This window comes from Protopterus annectens, chromosome 2.part1, assembly GCF_019279795.1.
Source record: "Protopterus annectens isolate FY-2018-M chromosome 2.part1, PAN1.0, whole genome shotgun sequence".
Taxonomy (NCBI): domain Eukaryota; kingdom Metazoa; phylum Chordata; order Ceratodontiformes; family Protopteridae; genus Protopterus; species Protopterus annectens.
This window is the reverse complement of record NC_056729.1, coordinates 678,387,996-678,402,634: the sequence shown is the minus strand read 5'-3', so window position 1 is coordinate 678,402,634 and position 14,639 is coordinate 678,387,996. Positions and strand designations below refer to the sequence as shown.

Genomic DNA, 14,639 nt, shown 5'->3' with positions numbered 1-14,639 from the left:
TTTCTCTGTAATACCAGTTGCTTCCCGATGTTCAAATATAAACAGTAATACTGTAATAATGTGAATTACTGTGTTTTCTTTCACAATGAAGGTTGTTTTAGTCAGGGCTATCATTAGAAATGTAGAAATTAATGTTGCAGTTTACGTATGCACTTTACGGGCAGCATGTCATGTTTTTGTAATGGCGTGTGCTTCCCGATGTTAAAATATTACCAGTACTGCTGTGATAATGTGAATTAGTATGTTTTGAAGCTATGCATACAAGAAGGGAAGGGAAGGATAAAGACCTAGAGGAATGCAAGCTGGAATTATGCAAACCACCTACTGACTTATAAAGATGTAGCAATCCACATATTTTCAGCAGTAATACATGCTCATCACAACAGAAGACCAAAACAGTGCCGTCAACTATTCAAGTCCCAAACACTTGTTAACATCATCCACCATCACTTCTGCAAAGCTTTACATCTTGCAAATTTTATGGGTACCGTTTTATGTTACAAATGTTTGATACAGATATAGTTTACCGTGTGAGAAAGAAAGCACCTGAAAGCATTTCCAAGCAGTCTGTGTTTTTCTTCACAGCATTGCTTTTTAACAGTACAAGTAGTGCTTTCATCAGTAAGAGACCAGCCCTGGCAATTAAAGCATGCATCTGTAATGGACGCAATACAGGAAGATTTCCACGACCGATTCTCTTCCTGAATGTAAGTGAAACTAATTTCTCAACAGTAAACACAAAGTAACAACTTACAGTGTTTCCCACAGTTGTTTTCAAGCTAGCATGCGTATTATCTCAACCGTGAAAATCTGGTTGCGATAATACGTTAAGTACCCAGTGTTTTAGTCAATATGGCTGGCCTAATAACTCTGGATGTCTGGCAACATAGAACAAAAATGACAGAGATGATCTGAAAGTAAAACAGCTGAAACTAGTTTAGATTTCATGTGCAAACTGTACAGGTTTTAACAACATCAAAGAACTGATAAAGAAATGGAGCTGTCTGTTTCTGTATACCATAAAATTGCCAAAGACAACACCGTTGCTGACCAGTATTATGAAGCAAATGGTGGCAGTGCTAAACAGATCTCTCCACTGATCCTCATTATGGGAAGCATTCCTCATTTTGGGTCTTAAAAATTCCATGCTACTTCTTGCTCCACACTGAAAGTCAGACATTTTTTTTTTTTTTTAACAGAGGTTTGAAAGAGCTTCTTAATATGTTAGCCAAACTGTGAGCCTCTCAAAATTGTTAGTAGTTGTTAATAATTGTTCCATATTTTGCTCCTTTTTCACATTTTGAGAGGTAGTCTTCCACATTATGGAGATGGAAAGTTGAGAAACATGTAGATAAACGCTCCTACAGTAAATTGTAGTTTCATCTTATTGCCCAACACTTTCAATTTCATCAAAGTGAAACAAATGAAGTGTTCTGAATGATGTTTTTTAAGCTACATTTTATAAGACACATCCCTTGTAGCTTATGCCAAAGGGAACTTGTGTATATAGTTCTGTACTGACATCAACCTGGTTTTGCAGAAAATTACACTTGATAGATAATGCTGCCACATATGGACAGAGGAAGGTTCTCATTAAAAACAAAACAAAACAAAAGTAAAACCAAATAAACCAAATAAACCTAGAATGTTACATCACTTTTAGTATAATAAGGTTATGTTGATGCCATATAAACTCTGAGAATGGTGCTACTTTCTGAAGCTGCAACACTTCATAAGTTTTAGTACTTCAATAACCAACATTGTATGCCTCATTTCACTGCAACCAGGTAGGGGTAATCCAAGTAGGATCTCTTCCAGTCATGACCTGGGGAGAAATTTTCAAAAAAGGGGGAGATGTGGAGAGTAAGAAAGGAAGACTTCACTACTGTTCATTGAAAGATACCTTAGAATCGTCAGTGTTCACATCAGCCACGTGGCTTAGACACATGGAACTTTAGTTAAACATCTTGATGTCACCTGAGAGGTACAACACCCCCACCCAGTGCTCTCCTGCAGCTTCAGTATTGCAGCATGTAGCGAGATGGTTGGTTGGGTGAATATATAAAATGGAACACTTTCATGTCTCCCATTCTTCCATCTTATGAATTTCTAGCTTGTACGCTACCCTTTTGGCAACTAACATCAACCAAATCAAGTTGTTGACACCTATCTAGTGGTGTGAAATGGAACAGAAGCTGGTGTGCATATCTACATTAAAGAGACCCTCTTCATGTATAGATGCCAGTTGATTACATTTATTTCTATATTAGGAAAAAAGTACACCACTAATCATTATCAAGTTATTTAGCATATTAATTTTATTTATAGAATTCGGACCAATTGAAGGTACACCTTTATGCATATATGAAAACCAAACTAATATGTACATTAAAGTGTTGATGAAAAACTGACAGTGAGAGCAGGAAATTGAAGAAGGGGCTTCAGAGTGTCACACATTTTGGTAAAAGCACAGATACCATTTCTCATAAAACTGCATCCTATGTTTCTAAAGTGTACTTACTGTGTTTTGCTTCATTAACACAATGACGAAAACAGATGGGAATAAAATGTACAATCAGGACAGACATATTAAATATTGACTTGATTTATGGCAAACTGCATATTGGTGACAGCCCACTAAAAAGGAAGATTATGAGAGATACAAATAGTGAGAGAAAGAGAACGACATATTACCAGCCTGCAGTAAAAGAAGACATTTTGTATACCAACCTGCAGTAAAAGAAAACATTTTGTATATTAATATTTAAAAAGCATAATAAAGTAAATTATCATGATGTTGCCATTTTGCAGCATACTACTAAATTTACAAAACTAAATCCTATTGTAAAAATACTGTGAACATACAGTTAAAAAGCACCAAGTCACACATTTCCATGACTTAAATGCATATACTGTGACATATACTGTACAAATATATATATATAGTATATATTTTAATTAAAAATAATTTTACTCTTTTTTAAAGAATTAAGCTGAGTGGGAGTGATGCCAAATTTGTTTCCATATGAGATGAAACCTTGACAAACTAAGGAAAAGATGTAAACAAATGGGGTCATCTGCTAAAAGAACCCCTCCACCCACCCCCACTCTTTATAAGTACGCACCAAGAAAATAGGACTTGCTAGATATGTTTTTCAAGTTAGTTATACTCTGCACAGCAACTTTAAATTTAGTAAGAATCAACACGGACTGCAACTGTTGTTTCTCCAAGTGGATTTGAAGCTGTACACATGTAGTCTCCAGTGTCTATAGTTTCAAAATCTTGAACAATAATGATGCTCTGAGACATTCTGGTAGTGTGTACAGTTCCTCGGTTGATTAATCTTGAGCTTTCTTGAATAGTGACAGGTCTTTCATCCTGTTTCAAAACAAAGAATACAATAGTTTCAAAAACTGCAGTAAATTAGCTCTTACAGAAAAATGGTTTGAATTCATTTTGTATCTAAAAATCTTGGTCTGATTACTTAAGTATATCAGATTTAAAAGGCATGTGATTATAGGCATTAATTAAACTTCTATGAAAGTAATGGGAAGCAAATGGTAGTTAATTTACAAAGAAGTCTTCAAGTTTTGTTTCAAGAAAAATGTGAGATAATGAACTGAGTGTCCTTCTCAGGAAATGACAAATGGGCACTTTAGTAGAGCTAAAGTTGCAAAGTCAACTTTTTGAATTGTTGACCTTTACAGAATCAGGCTGTGATAGTCCCATGCCATTTCCTACTTAATATTAATCTCCCTCACCTACTAAAACAATGGTAGTGATATAATAGTTGGGGACTGGGCTTTTAAACCTCTAAATAATGCCAGCATTACAAAGGCAAAGGGGAGAATAGTCATCATTATTCCTTGCCTCCTGCTTTATTGACAGGCAGAAAGTACAAGAGCAATGTCGGGTGCTGGGGATTTCGCCATCTTTGCTTGGGCCAGGCATTTCAGACATTGCGTTTCAAGGAACATGTTAAGGGAAGAAACCCTAGACCTAAGGGTTCTTGGAATAATTAGTGTGCAAATCCTTGTATGGCATCTACCTGCCACACTCACAATTATCCCTCCTAGCTAACAGCTAACAAAAGTTATACAACATAGTTAAAATACAAAAAAGAAGGTTCCCCAGTGGGGCACATATCTGAAAACAAAACAAGTGAAGCCACGGTACCAATGGCCTAACGCAGATCAGTCTGAAGGTTGCACAACCTGTGTTCAGGCTGGCAGCTTAATAGTTTGAGGAAATCATGTGCACTTCCACCTATATACCCCAAAGCATACCAGCTTAGGTCATGTGTCGGATGCATGCCCTCAAAAAGGTAAAGCTTTGGTACTCTTGCCAGATGTCATTGGACAAAAACCCTTATGTTAAGAATACTGCTACAGTGACTTCAGCCAGGGCATGGACTGTTACATGAAACCTTATCTAGCAACTTGGTGAGGAATAATATGCAAAGACTCTAAATCACCTTTTGCTGCCAGCTATGTACTAACCATCATACCTAGCCTGATATGTTACAAAGACATAACAATGCTGTGTGTGTGTGTGTGTGTGTGTGTGTGTGTGTGTGTGTGTGTGTGTGTGTGTGTGTGTGTGTGTGTGTGTGTGTGCGTGTGCTTGTACATCTATATATTTAGAAGATCTTGGGCTTGAAAAAGCTAACCTACCAGAATTCTTCAAAATGTAGAGACTCCTTAAAGGAGACTTATGCCTTGTCTGCTGTGCGACAAGAAACCTGGATCTCTTGTACTTTCACAAGTCAAACAGTCTCACAAATCCAAGATCCAGGGATCTAAATCTTCTTCAAGTAGATTACAAAATAAGCTGGAGAGACAGATTCATCCCTTACTGCCTCTCCACTTCTGGAACAGACTCCATCTGCAGATCATGTGTTGTGATTCACCATCTTCCTTCAAACGGAGCCTGGATAACTGGATAGGTATTCATAAATTCACCTCAGGGATTGACTGGGTTAGCTCTCTGAAAAGGAAGCTACAGTCTAGGTTGGGTAAAGCAAAGTGTAATGGTGGCAAAGCCCGTTGCCTTGAATCTTCCTAGGATTCTTATGATTACTATGAGATCAGTACCTCAGAGTGAGGGGAACATGCCATAGAAATGCAGCCTCATACTTTGTTTGTATTCCCCCACAGTCACACAGAAAATGAGAATTACAGGCCCCATACTCAGAGCAAGCACCCGCAGAGGACAGTGACAATCAGGTAATATGCAGCCCACCTTGCAGATTAGGAAAGTCCAGCCCTGTATGAAAATTAGAAGACATCAAAGAGTACATTCATACAACCGTTAACATGAAACAGCTGTCTGTGAAAAGCTTTTCCAAAATGGTAGTTAGTGGGGAAGTCATTATTCTGATTTGGGAGATAAAAAGCAAGATGAAATATCCTCCATGCAGATTTGACACTGCATAATATTCCTAGGACTGATGTAACATTTACCAGCTACATTCTGCATGGAAGTAACTCATACAAAATACATTTTAACAGGTTATAACCATGCAAATAATGAATGCAAGGAGTCTGAGTCAGGTGTTGTGGGGGATCTGTTGACAAACCTGCAGATAATGTAGAAAGCAGTTGTTACTCTACAAAAACTAGTGCTATATATTGTTATATGTTCATCTAATGACTGACAAAGTTCAAACATTCATGGCGTTAGTCATTCTTTCTCCTAGGGCAATGCATACCTTTGAAGAAAAAAGGTACTTCGGTCAGTAAAAAAATGCAGCTTTCTGATATATGTTAAGATCGACACATCTTCACTGATATTTATCTTACTGCTGGGGACAACAGTGATAACGTATACGTCAAGTAGCACAGCAGCTTACTGAGCTTGCTTTACGCCTCCAGGCCGAGGGTTCAGTCCTGAACACCACTTAAAACTCAAACTAGCATTAAATGATAAACAAAAAATGCCAAAAAAACACAATTACAAGAATAGCCACCTCTGACACACAAATGTTTTAGCACTTTTGTTCCTTTAACTGAATCAGAACTTCTTCAAAAAACCTAATAAAGTGAAGTATATGTAAGTCAATTTACAAATTCCACCAAGACTCACGTGACTAGTCTGACTACCCAGTAAAACACTGTTTCAACCTAGCAATTTTTTTTAAAGGCATATGTTCACCTTAGTAAACCATTAAACTGTGAAATGCACTTTGATAAAACCAAGATATTTAACACTAATCATCTCTCAATGAGGTGGAAAATCACCCTAAAATAAAGTATCTAAAATGGCTACTCAAAAATGCAATCTTTGTGCTAAAAGAAAACATTTGAGATTAATGTATTCAGCATAGGATCATAAGAGGTTACTAGGCTAATGGCCCTGGGGCCCTTACAAGCCTAGCCGAAAGTTTATCCCCAAAAAAGAAACCTCAGTCATCAGCTGTCACCCCTGTCAATGTGGGATAAAGGTGGAACCCTTTGGACAAATTTATGGTTTCCCATCCACTCATCAAGGTTGCGTTTGAAGAGGGCCAGTGAGGTACTCTGTTTGACATGTATGGGAAGTCTATTCCAGAGATGGGGCAGCCTCTGGGAGACAAATCTGTCTCTCCAGCAGGTTTTGTTGATGTCACATATTGAGTTTAGGACTATCAAGTGGGTAATGGCGAGGAGTTAGACTTACAGATATGGAGCATCTCTAGTAGGGCAGGGTTCAATATTGCCTTGTAGGCAAGACACAGATCACCTCTGAGAAATCTGTATGATACAGAGTAGAGTGATAGTGATTTAAGTTTGTCCGCATAGGATAGGTGTTGGAGGCCATGGATTCTCATCTCTTTGTGAGGTACTTCTGCGGCCTTTCCAGTTGGTTCAGGTGTTTGGAGAGGTACATACCAAATGGGGCATTCTACTCAATCATAGTTCTAATAAGGGCGGAGTACAGAGAGGTAATAACCTCCTTTTTTATTGATGCAATCCCTTTACTTATAGGATGAACCAAGTAAAAGGCTTTTCTGACCACCGCCACCACATGATGGTTGAATGTGAGATTTTTGTCCACCTGAGTACCCAGGTCTCTCACCACAGGTTGCGTGCTTAGGAGGTTGCCATTGATGTGGTAATCAGAAGGGGCTGTGTTTTTGTCGAATGGTACGATAATACATTTTTTTTGCATTTAACTTAAGGCCATATCTTTGGCACCAGTTATTTGTAACTGAGAGACCCTCTTGCAGTAACATCAAATGGGGAGTCAATGACAGCACCCAACCTACAGTCATCTGCAAACTTGGTCAGCCACAGGCCCTTTGTCTTTGCCTGGACCTCTGAGAAGTATATGCCAAAAAGTAGGGGACCCAGGACAGATCCCTGGGGAACACTACCAGTGACAGGTCTGTGGCAGAGGTAGCAGCACCTATTTTGACCTTGTGGGTCCTATCTGTGAGCCATGTAGCCACCCATCTGACTAAATAGGGATCAACACCAAGTTGTGTTAGCTTTTTGATGATGCCCGAGTGGGGGATTGTGTCACAGACCTTGGCCAGGGCAAGGTAAGCTGTATGTACTGACTTTCCATCATCCAGGGCCTTGGTAACAGTCTCAAAGAAGTCAGCTAGATTCAAAAGGCAAGATCTGCTCCTGACAAAAACCGAACTGGGTGGGGTCGAGTGCTTGGAGATTTCCTATGTCCTTGTTTATGAGATCCATAATAATAAGCTCCATGACATTACAGATCTGACTTGTCAAGCTGATGGGGTGATAGCTTCCCAGGTCAGTAGTAGTACCACCTTTGTGCAAAGGAATGACAATGGCAGTTCTGCACTCTGCTGGAATGAAGCCTGTAGTTAGGCTGTGGTTAAACATGGTGCTCAATGGCGAAGCTAGTTCTTGCTGGAGGTGGTGCAGAATTGAGTCCTAGTTTCTTATCGGCTCCAAGCCTAATCGGCCATTCTGCCTCACAGCATTCAAGCAGAACATTAAAATTTCCACAGAATCCTTCAAATTTCACTTGATCTAAAATGAAAATGTTGCCTTTCCTAAAATGGTTGCACACCAAAGAGTGCTTTGGCTAACACATTGTTGGAATCTTTTTTCCTGATGGCTAGTGTATGCTCATAGATGCATTTAGAAAGTTTTCTGACAGTTTTCCCAATATCACTGTACGATGCCAAAAACACCTCCGCTGGCTTTACAATGAAGGGCTGCCCTCCTACAAATACCAAACCTCAAAGGTACGAAAATATAAAACACAAGATGTTGTTGTATATCCAAAAGACCACTTGTAGTTGAACCAGGACAAAATATTTAATAACACGAATCCACAAACATGAACAGAACTGGGATTGAGCGCGCTTTCGTCAAAGTCAAATAAAACTTCATCAGAATCCATTGTTTAACAGAATCAAGTGTCTTAAATACTCTACTAATTAATTAGTATATTGAATAATGACTGCATTATTAACAAACCAATGAATTTCACTTGCATTCACCCAATTAACTCTTGTAACAAAGACTCACTTTACATTTTAATATACAGTTTACTAAACTATATAATGAAATATATTTTAAGTATAAACCAATATTTGTATCTAAATATGTATATATGTATAAATACTTGTAAAACAAGTCCTTTAATAAAAAATAAAAAATAAAAAATAAAAAATAAAATAAAACCTTAGTTCAAAAAGGAACAAATACATCTTTCATAAATATATATATATGTTTATATGTTTATATGTTTATATGTATTTGTTCCTTTTTGAACTAAGGTTTTATTTTATATTTTATTTTTTATTTTTTATTTTTTATTAAAGGACTTGTTTTACAAGTATTTATACATATATACATATTTAGATACAAATATTGGTTTATACTTAAAATATATTTCATTATATAGTTTAGTAAACTGTATACTAAAATGTAAAGTGAGTCTTTGTTGGGTGAATGCAAGTGAAATTCATTGGTTTGTTAATAATGCAGTCATTATTCAATATACTAATTAATTAGTAGAGTATTTAAGACACTTGATTCTGTTAAACAATGGATTCTGATGAAGTTTTATTTGACTTTGACGAAAGCGCGCTCAATCCCAGTTCTGTTCATGTTTGTGGATTCGTGTTATTAAATATTTTGTCCTGGTTCAACTATGAGTGGTCTTTTAGATATACAACAACATCTTGTGTTTTATCTTTTCATACCTTTGAGGTTTGGTATTTGTAGTAGGGCAGCCCTTCATTGTAAAGCCAGCGGAGGTGTTTTTGGCATCGTACAGTTTTCCCAATATAAAAACTTTCATGTGTTTCACATTTAGCCAGGTAAATGATACCACAGGAGTTACAACTGTATCTGCCTCTGGCAATGACAATATTGTCAGTACCATGTACAAAAACACTGGTGAAGTTACTTATGTATCTACAGTAGAGCGTGAATTATCTGAATGTCGATTATCCAAAACATCAGTAAAACGAACGCAGCCTTCCAAAGATTTCGGGTGGGAAAACTCATAAATCTGAATAGGTAAATATGCATGTTTTTTGAGCTTGTAACCTGCTCATGTGTGAAAAATATTCTTTATTATCCACTGGAATTGCTGAATGGTTGAAAAGTGTATTCCCTGCATGTAGAAAAAACAAGATTTTAGACATTTTTAATCTGGTCCAATGTATGTTTGATATCCAAACAGTTTGATTATCCAAACTACCCTAGGCCTCAGTTAGTTTGGATTATTGAGAGTCTGCTGTACAATATTTTCATTCATCACATTTGAAGGTACCAAATGTGGAAGTGCCACCAGAACAAGGAGACATAACTCTCTTAAGCATGTTCTTCATGTTGGAAGTCTCTTGTAAGTGAAGGAAGGTGCTTCTCCTAATACTTTGGTCATTTCTGTGTTACTTAAATGATCTTCCAGTTGCCCTGGATGTTTTTTCTGATGACTGCCAAATCTGTGGAAATGGGCAAAGGAAATGCTCTCATGTGTTTCACATCAGAAGGTTGGCTAGATCTATGTACTGATGGTGGACTCACATTAAGGTTGATACTTCTAAGGATGGGCTTGGCTTTGCCTGTTCTCACCTCAAGTACTTCTTTTATAATACATACCACCAGCATCTCTGGATACCCTCTACTGATGAGCATACTTTTTAGTTGTTCAACTTCTAAAGCAAATACAGTGTCCTCACTTGTGAGTCTAGTCTACTCAACCTTATAAACTGGCCTTTGATTACCCCTCTCTTCATATGGAAGGGGTGCAAGATAGCATGATGTAAATAGTTGTTAACAAAAGTGTCTTTTCTATAAATCTTACTATAAGGCAAAGCATTGAGAACATCAATTGACAGGTCAATATCAAGGTAATTTATAATTTTGTCCATCCCACTGACCATAAACTTCAAAAACTCTACTAGTATTCAAATATTCAAAAAACATATTAAATTCTTCTGTTGTACCTTGCCAAATGAAAAACAAATCAATAAACCATTTAAAAAACACAATGTTCTTGTAATATGAATGTGTAGTGGTGTATGCATGCTCCCAGGAGGCAATAACTAAATTAGCAAATACAGGGGCCACTCTGGCACCCATGGCCACATCAGTCATCTGCCTGTAGAACTTTCTCTGAAATTCAAAAAAAAATTGTTGCTAAGAACAGTTTCAAGCAATTCACAAAAAGTGTTGATCACACTGCCTCCAAATTTGTTGTTCTCAGTGAGATATCCCCTTACTACTTCTACACCTGTTTGTTGATAGATACAGGTGTACAACGATACAACGTTAATGGACACAAAAAGACACTGGTCATTACAATTCTCCACCTTATTGTACAATTCAAGGAGGTGCCATGACTCCTTGAGATAGAATTGTGACTTTTGAACAATTGGATCAAGCCAATAGTCAGGAAAGATGGAAATAGGTCCCATTTTATAAAAATCAGCTGCAACTATGGGTCTAAAAGGAGGATGGCTGTGGTGCTTGTGTATTTTGGGGTTCCAAAAAATGGGCCATCTTTACTTGATCAAGCCTTAAAAAACCATAAGTCTCATGATCTATCTCATCCTTGCAAAGCAAATCAAAGAGATGAATGTCAATGTTTGTAAAATCTCTCTTGATGGTATTCACTGATTCTTATAATAATCTATTAATGGACTCATTGTAAGTAGAAGACTCCATGATGACCACAGTGCCACTTTTGTCTGCCTTCATGATGCGAATATCATTATTCACACTATTCACATGATGTGAATATTATTCACATGATTATTCACATTCACATGATTTACATGATTATTCACACGATGTGAGTATCATTATTCACACTATTCACATGATATGAATATTATTCACATGATTATTCACATAATGCGAATAATATTCACATGATTTACATGATTATTCACACGATGTGAATATCATTATTCACACTATTCACATGATGTGAATATTATTCACATGATTATTCACATTCACATGATTTACATGATTATTCACACGATGTGAGTATCATTATTCACATTATTCACATGATTATTCACATAATTCATCATATGATGCGAATATCATTATTCACTTACTCTTTTTTTGTGTAGTTTTTATGCTGGTGTGCATACTCTCTCTGTGACTGTGTGAGGTTGTTTTCAGAGCTCTCCACTTTCCCCCACTGCTAAAAAACATGTTATATGAATGATGCTGTGAAATATATATTACAGCTACTATGATACTATTGCCATTTTGAGCATGGTGGTGGCTGAAAAGAGTCCACAAGGATCAATTAACTTGCCAGGCTAAAAAAATAAAAAATAAAAAAAATATCAACAGTTACTTTCCATGATGGTTCTTTGAGAAAACTGGGAATCAAGAGAACAGGATACTTTTGTCATGCCTGGTCTAGATCTGGGTAACATATGAGTTTTGTTAGTGCTTCCAATAACCCTATTTTATGTTAATTTATTTCAGATATAATGTGAAGTACTAAAGTTGTGCAAATGATATGTTTTTGGTGCATTGGATTCTTATGAAGAGCAAGTCGCTGCCATCACATGCAATCTTATATAACAAGCATCCTTGTATAAGTCGTATATAAGCAACATGAACAATAACACAACTAGAACAGACAACTTAGCAATGTTATTTTTATCCATCTCTGGGATCATGTAAATGAGATGGCAGAGAACCTATATAAGAGGCCATAGGCAGTGTTTCTTGTGTTACATACACACACGTTGTAAGACAATATAAAATAATTTGCTTTTATATTAAAATTAAATGCAAAAAAACACTTGCATTTACAATGGAAGACATGGATAGGTTCACAGGTTCAGAACAGACTGTTGATCTGGTGGCCCATTTGTAACCTAGTCACATGATCCCAAAATAAACTAATCCAGGAATAAATTAATAGACCCACAACAAATGATGTACTTTGCACCTGGTTTTGTACCTTTTCCATAAGGGCTTGAATAGCCAGACCAGGGGATGTATTTACTATTTCCCATCTTGTTGTTCAGGTTGTACCTACAAACGGGTCAGAGAGCTGCTATACTTTTCATCTGCGGAAGCATATTTCATAAAAGATATCTATCGTTGCAGCAGGTTCTATTTACATTTTGGTGGAATTTTACACCTCTTGAGGATTGTTTTAGGGTGCCATTAGTTTTGTGGATGTGTAGGAGGTTGCATAGGGACAGATTCTTTGAGGTTCTGTTGGCTAGGTAGAAGTTCCATCTCAAACATGAACATAAAATGGAAAAGAGTGAGAGCAGTTCAAGACAGTCAGGGTAACTCATGGCAGACATGCCCTTGATTGTCTTGGTAAGGAAATACTGTGTGGGTCATGGGTTTGGATAAGGACACATGAAAGGGACATTGTATTCTATTATAGGCTTAATAAGGGAGTAGTAAAGGGGGAATGATAACTTCCTTGGATCTAGAAGATGTACCCCTGGTGATTCGTTTAGCTATATACATGGATCTCCTAACATCTGTGGACAAATAGTGGTCAAAAGGTAGTTGATTGTCACCAAAAGTGCCCATGTTCCTACTGACTGACTCAGTTTTTATGGGGGTGGGGGGGATCATGTATGTGATAACAGCATGGGTGCCAGGTTTGGCAAAAAACACAACGCTGCACTTCTTGGCATTTAATTTGAGGACATAGTCCAAGCACCACTTGTTAGTGTGTGCTACGCCCTCTTACACAGTCTGAAGATCAGTTAGGGTATTTATCACAGCTCCAAGTTTACGGTCATCAGCAAATTTCATCAATCACCAGTCCTTTGTGTTGAACTTTCATGTCAGAGAGGTAGATACCAAAGAGGAATGGTTCTAGGACCAATCACTGGGGAGACACCAGTGGTAACTACTCATATGGGAAGATATCGGTACCATATCAGTTTTGATCATGACAGGAGGGAGACAATTATTTGCATATCATCTTGGCTACCCTCAAGGACTTCACTCCAAAACCTAAGAATGAAGGCACTAAAAAATATTTTCCCAGTGTACACTATCAAAGATCTCCTCTCTTCCATACACACTGCATACTGATCTGATGTTTCTGGAGAATGTGCACCTGTGTGTAATACATACAATTACAGTGCAACTTCTTTTGGAAAACAGGTCATTCTAAGGAACTGAGGAAAGTGCAGTGAGGAGTAAAGGAATCATTTTATTAACCATTGATAAGATCTTTTGAACACAGATCACAGGTTGCATGCTATGGTAGTTAGCTTAACCCCACTCCATGTGAGTCGGTATGAGTGAACTACATCACCGTGAGAGCATACTTCTGTATGCTCTTTTACAAAGGTTACCACCCTACGCATTGGTGGCACAGTTAGCTTAACACACACCTGCAGGCTACCATCTTTGTCTTCCCCACTTCTCTGAGGGATAATATCAAAGTGTATGGCCAACACCACCCTCCGTTCCCCTCCGAATGGCCCACCTATCATCTTTGCTAGTGCTCTTAAGTGCCTGAGCCACCAGTCAAACTCGTCACCTGTTAGTAATCAAGGCTTTAATCCTCTATACCACTAGCATTGGATGCTACCAGACCAGTGCCACCATTAAGGTGAATTAGGCATTCGCCTAGGGCGCAGATCATGAAGGGGCGCAGCTGGGCGGCTTGTAGCGAGTATTCGCGGAACTCAGAGCAGTGTGCATGCGTGCTCGAATTCTGCTTTAACAAAAAAAAAAAAAAAAAAAAGCACCATTGCTAGACTGCTTTAAAAAACAGTCCAGATTAACTAGCGACTGCAGGAATCAGAGACCGATTGGACTGTTTAGTCAGCAGTCACATACATGACATGGCTGCTGATTAGTCCTATTGCTCTTGTACTTTCTTCCCGCTCTTTGCATTGGGTTAAGCAACAAGCCTGAGTGAGAGAGCAGCAGTGGAGTATTCTTCCGAGTCGTGGGTGAATTTTATTACTGCTAATTGAAAACGAATCCACAGACCACAATGACAGCAGATAGTTCAGGTTAAGTGTGAAAGAAAATAATGGGTTCTTCTGACTGTTTTTTTATTTTTCAGCAGGGCCAACTAGATATACTTATTGCATTTTTTTTCCTGGCAGGGCCAACCAGATACTACATATTGCATTTTTTTCCTGGCAGGGTCAACCAGATATTTTCTGTAATTTTTTTTTTCCTGGCAGGGTTGACCAAAT

The 14,639-nt window shown here is 37.7% G+C and overlaps 1 protein-coding gene across 2 annotated transcripts in view; it reads right to left on the bottom strand.

Moving 5' to 3' along the window:
- Nucleotides 1-2,295: 2,295 nt before the first annotated feature.
- The window catches only part of PDGFRL (platelet derived growth factor receptor like), a 601,289-nt gene continuing 588,945 nt past the window's right edge, over nucleotides 2,296-14,639 (bottom strand). For both annotated transcript variants that reach the window (XM_044062414.1, XM_044062415.1), the window contains one exon: nucleotides 2,296-3,379. In XM_044062414.1, the coding sequence (XP_043918349.1) occupies nucleotides 3,191-3,379 (189 nt within the window). In that variant the 3' untranslated portion in view covers nucleotides 2,296-3,190. The remainder of the gene's footprint in view (nucleotides 3,380-14,639) is intronic.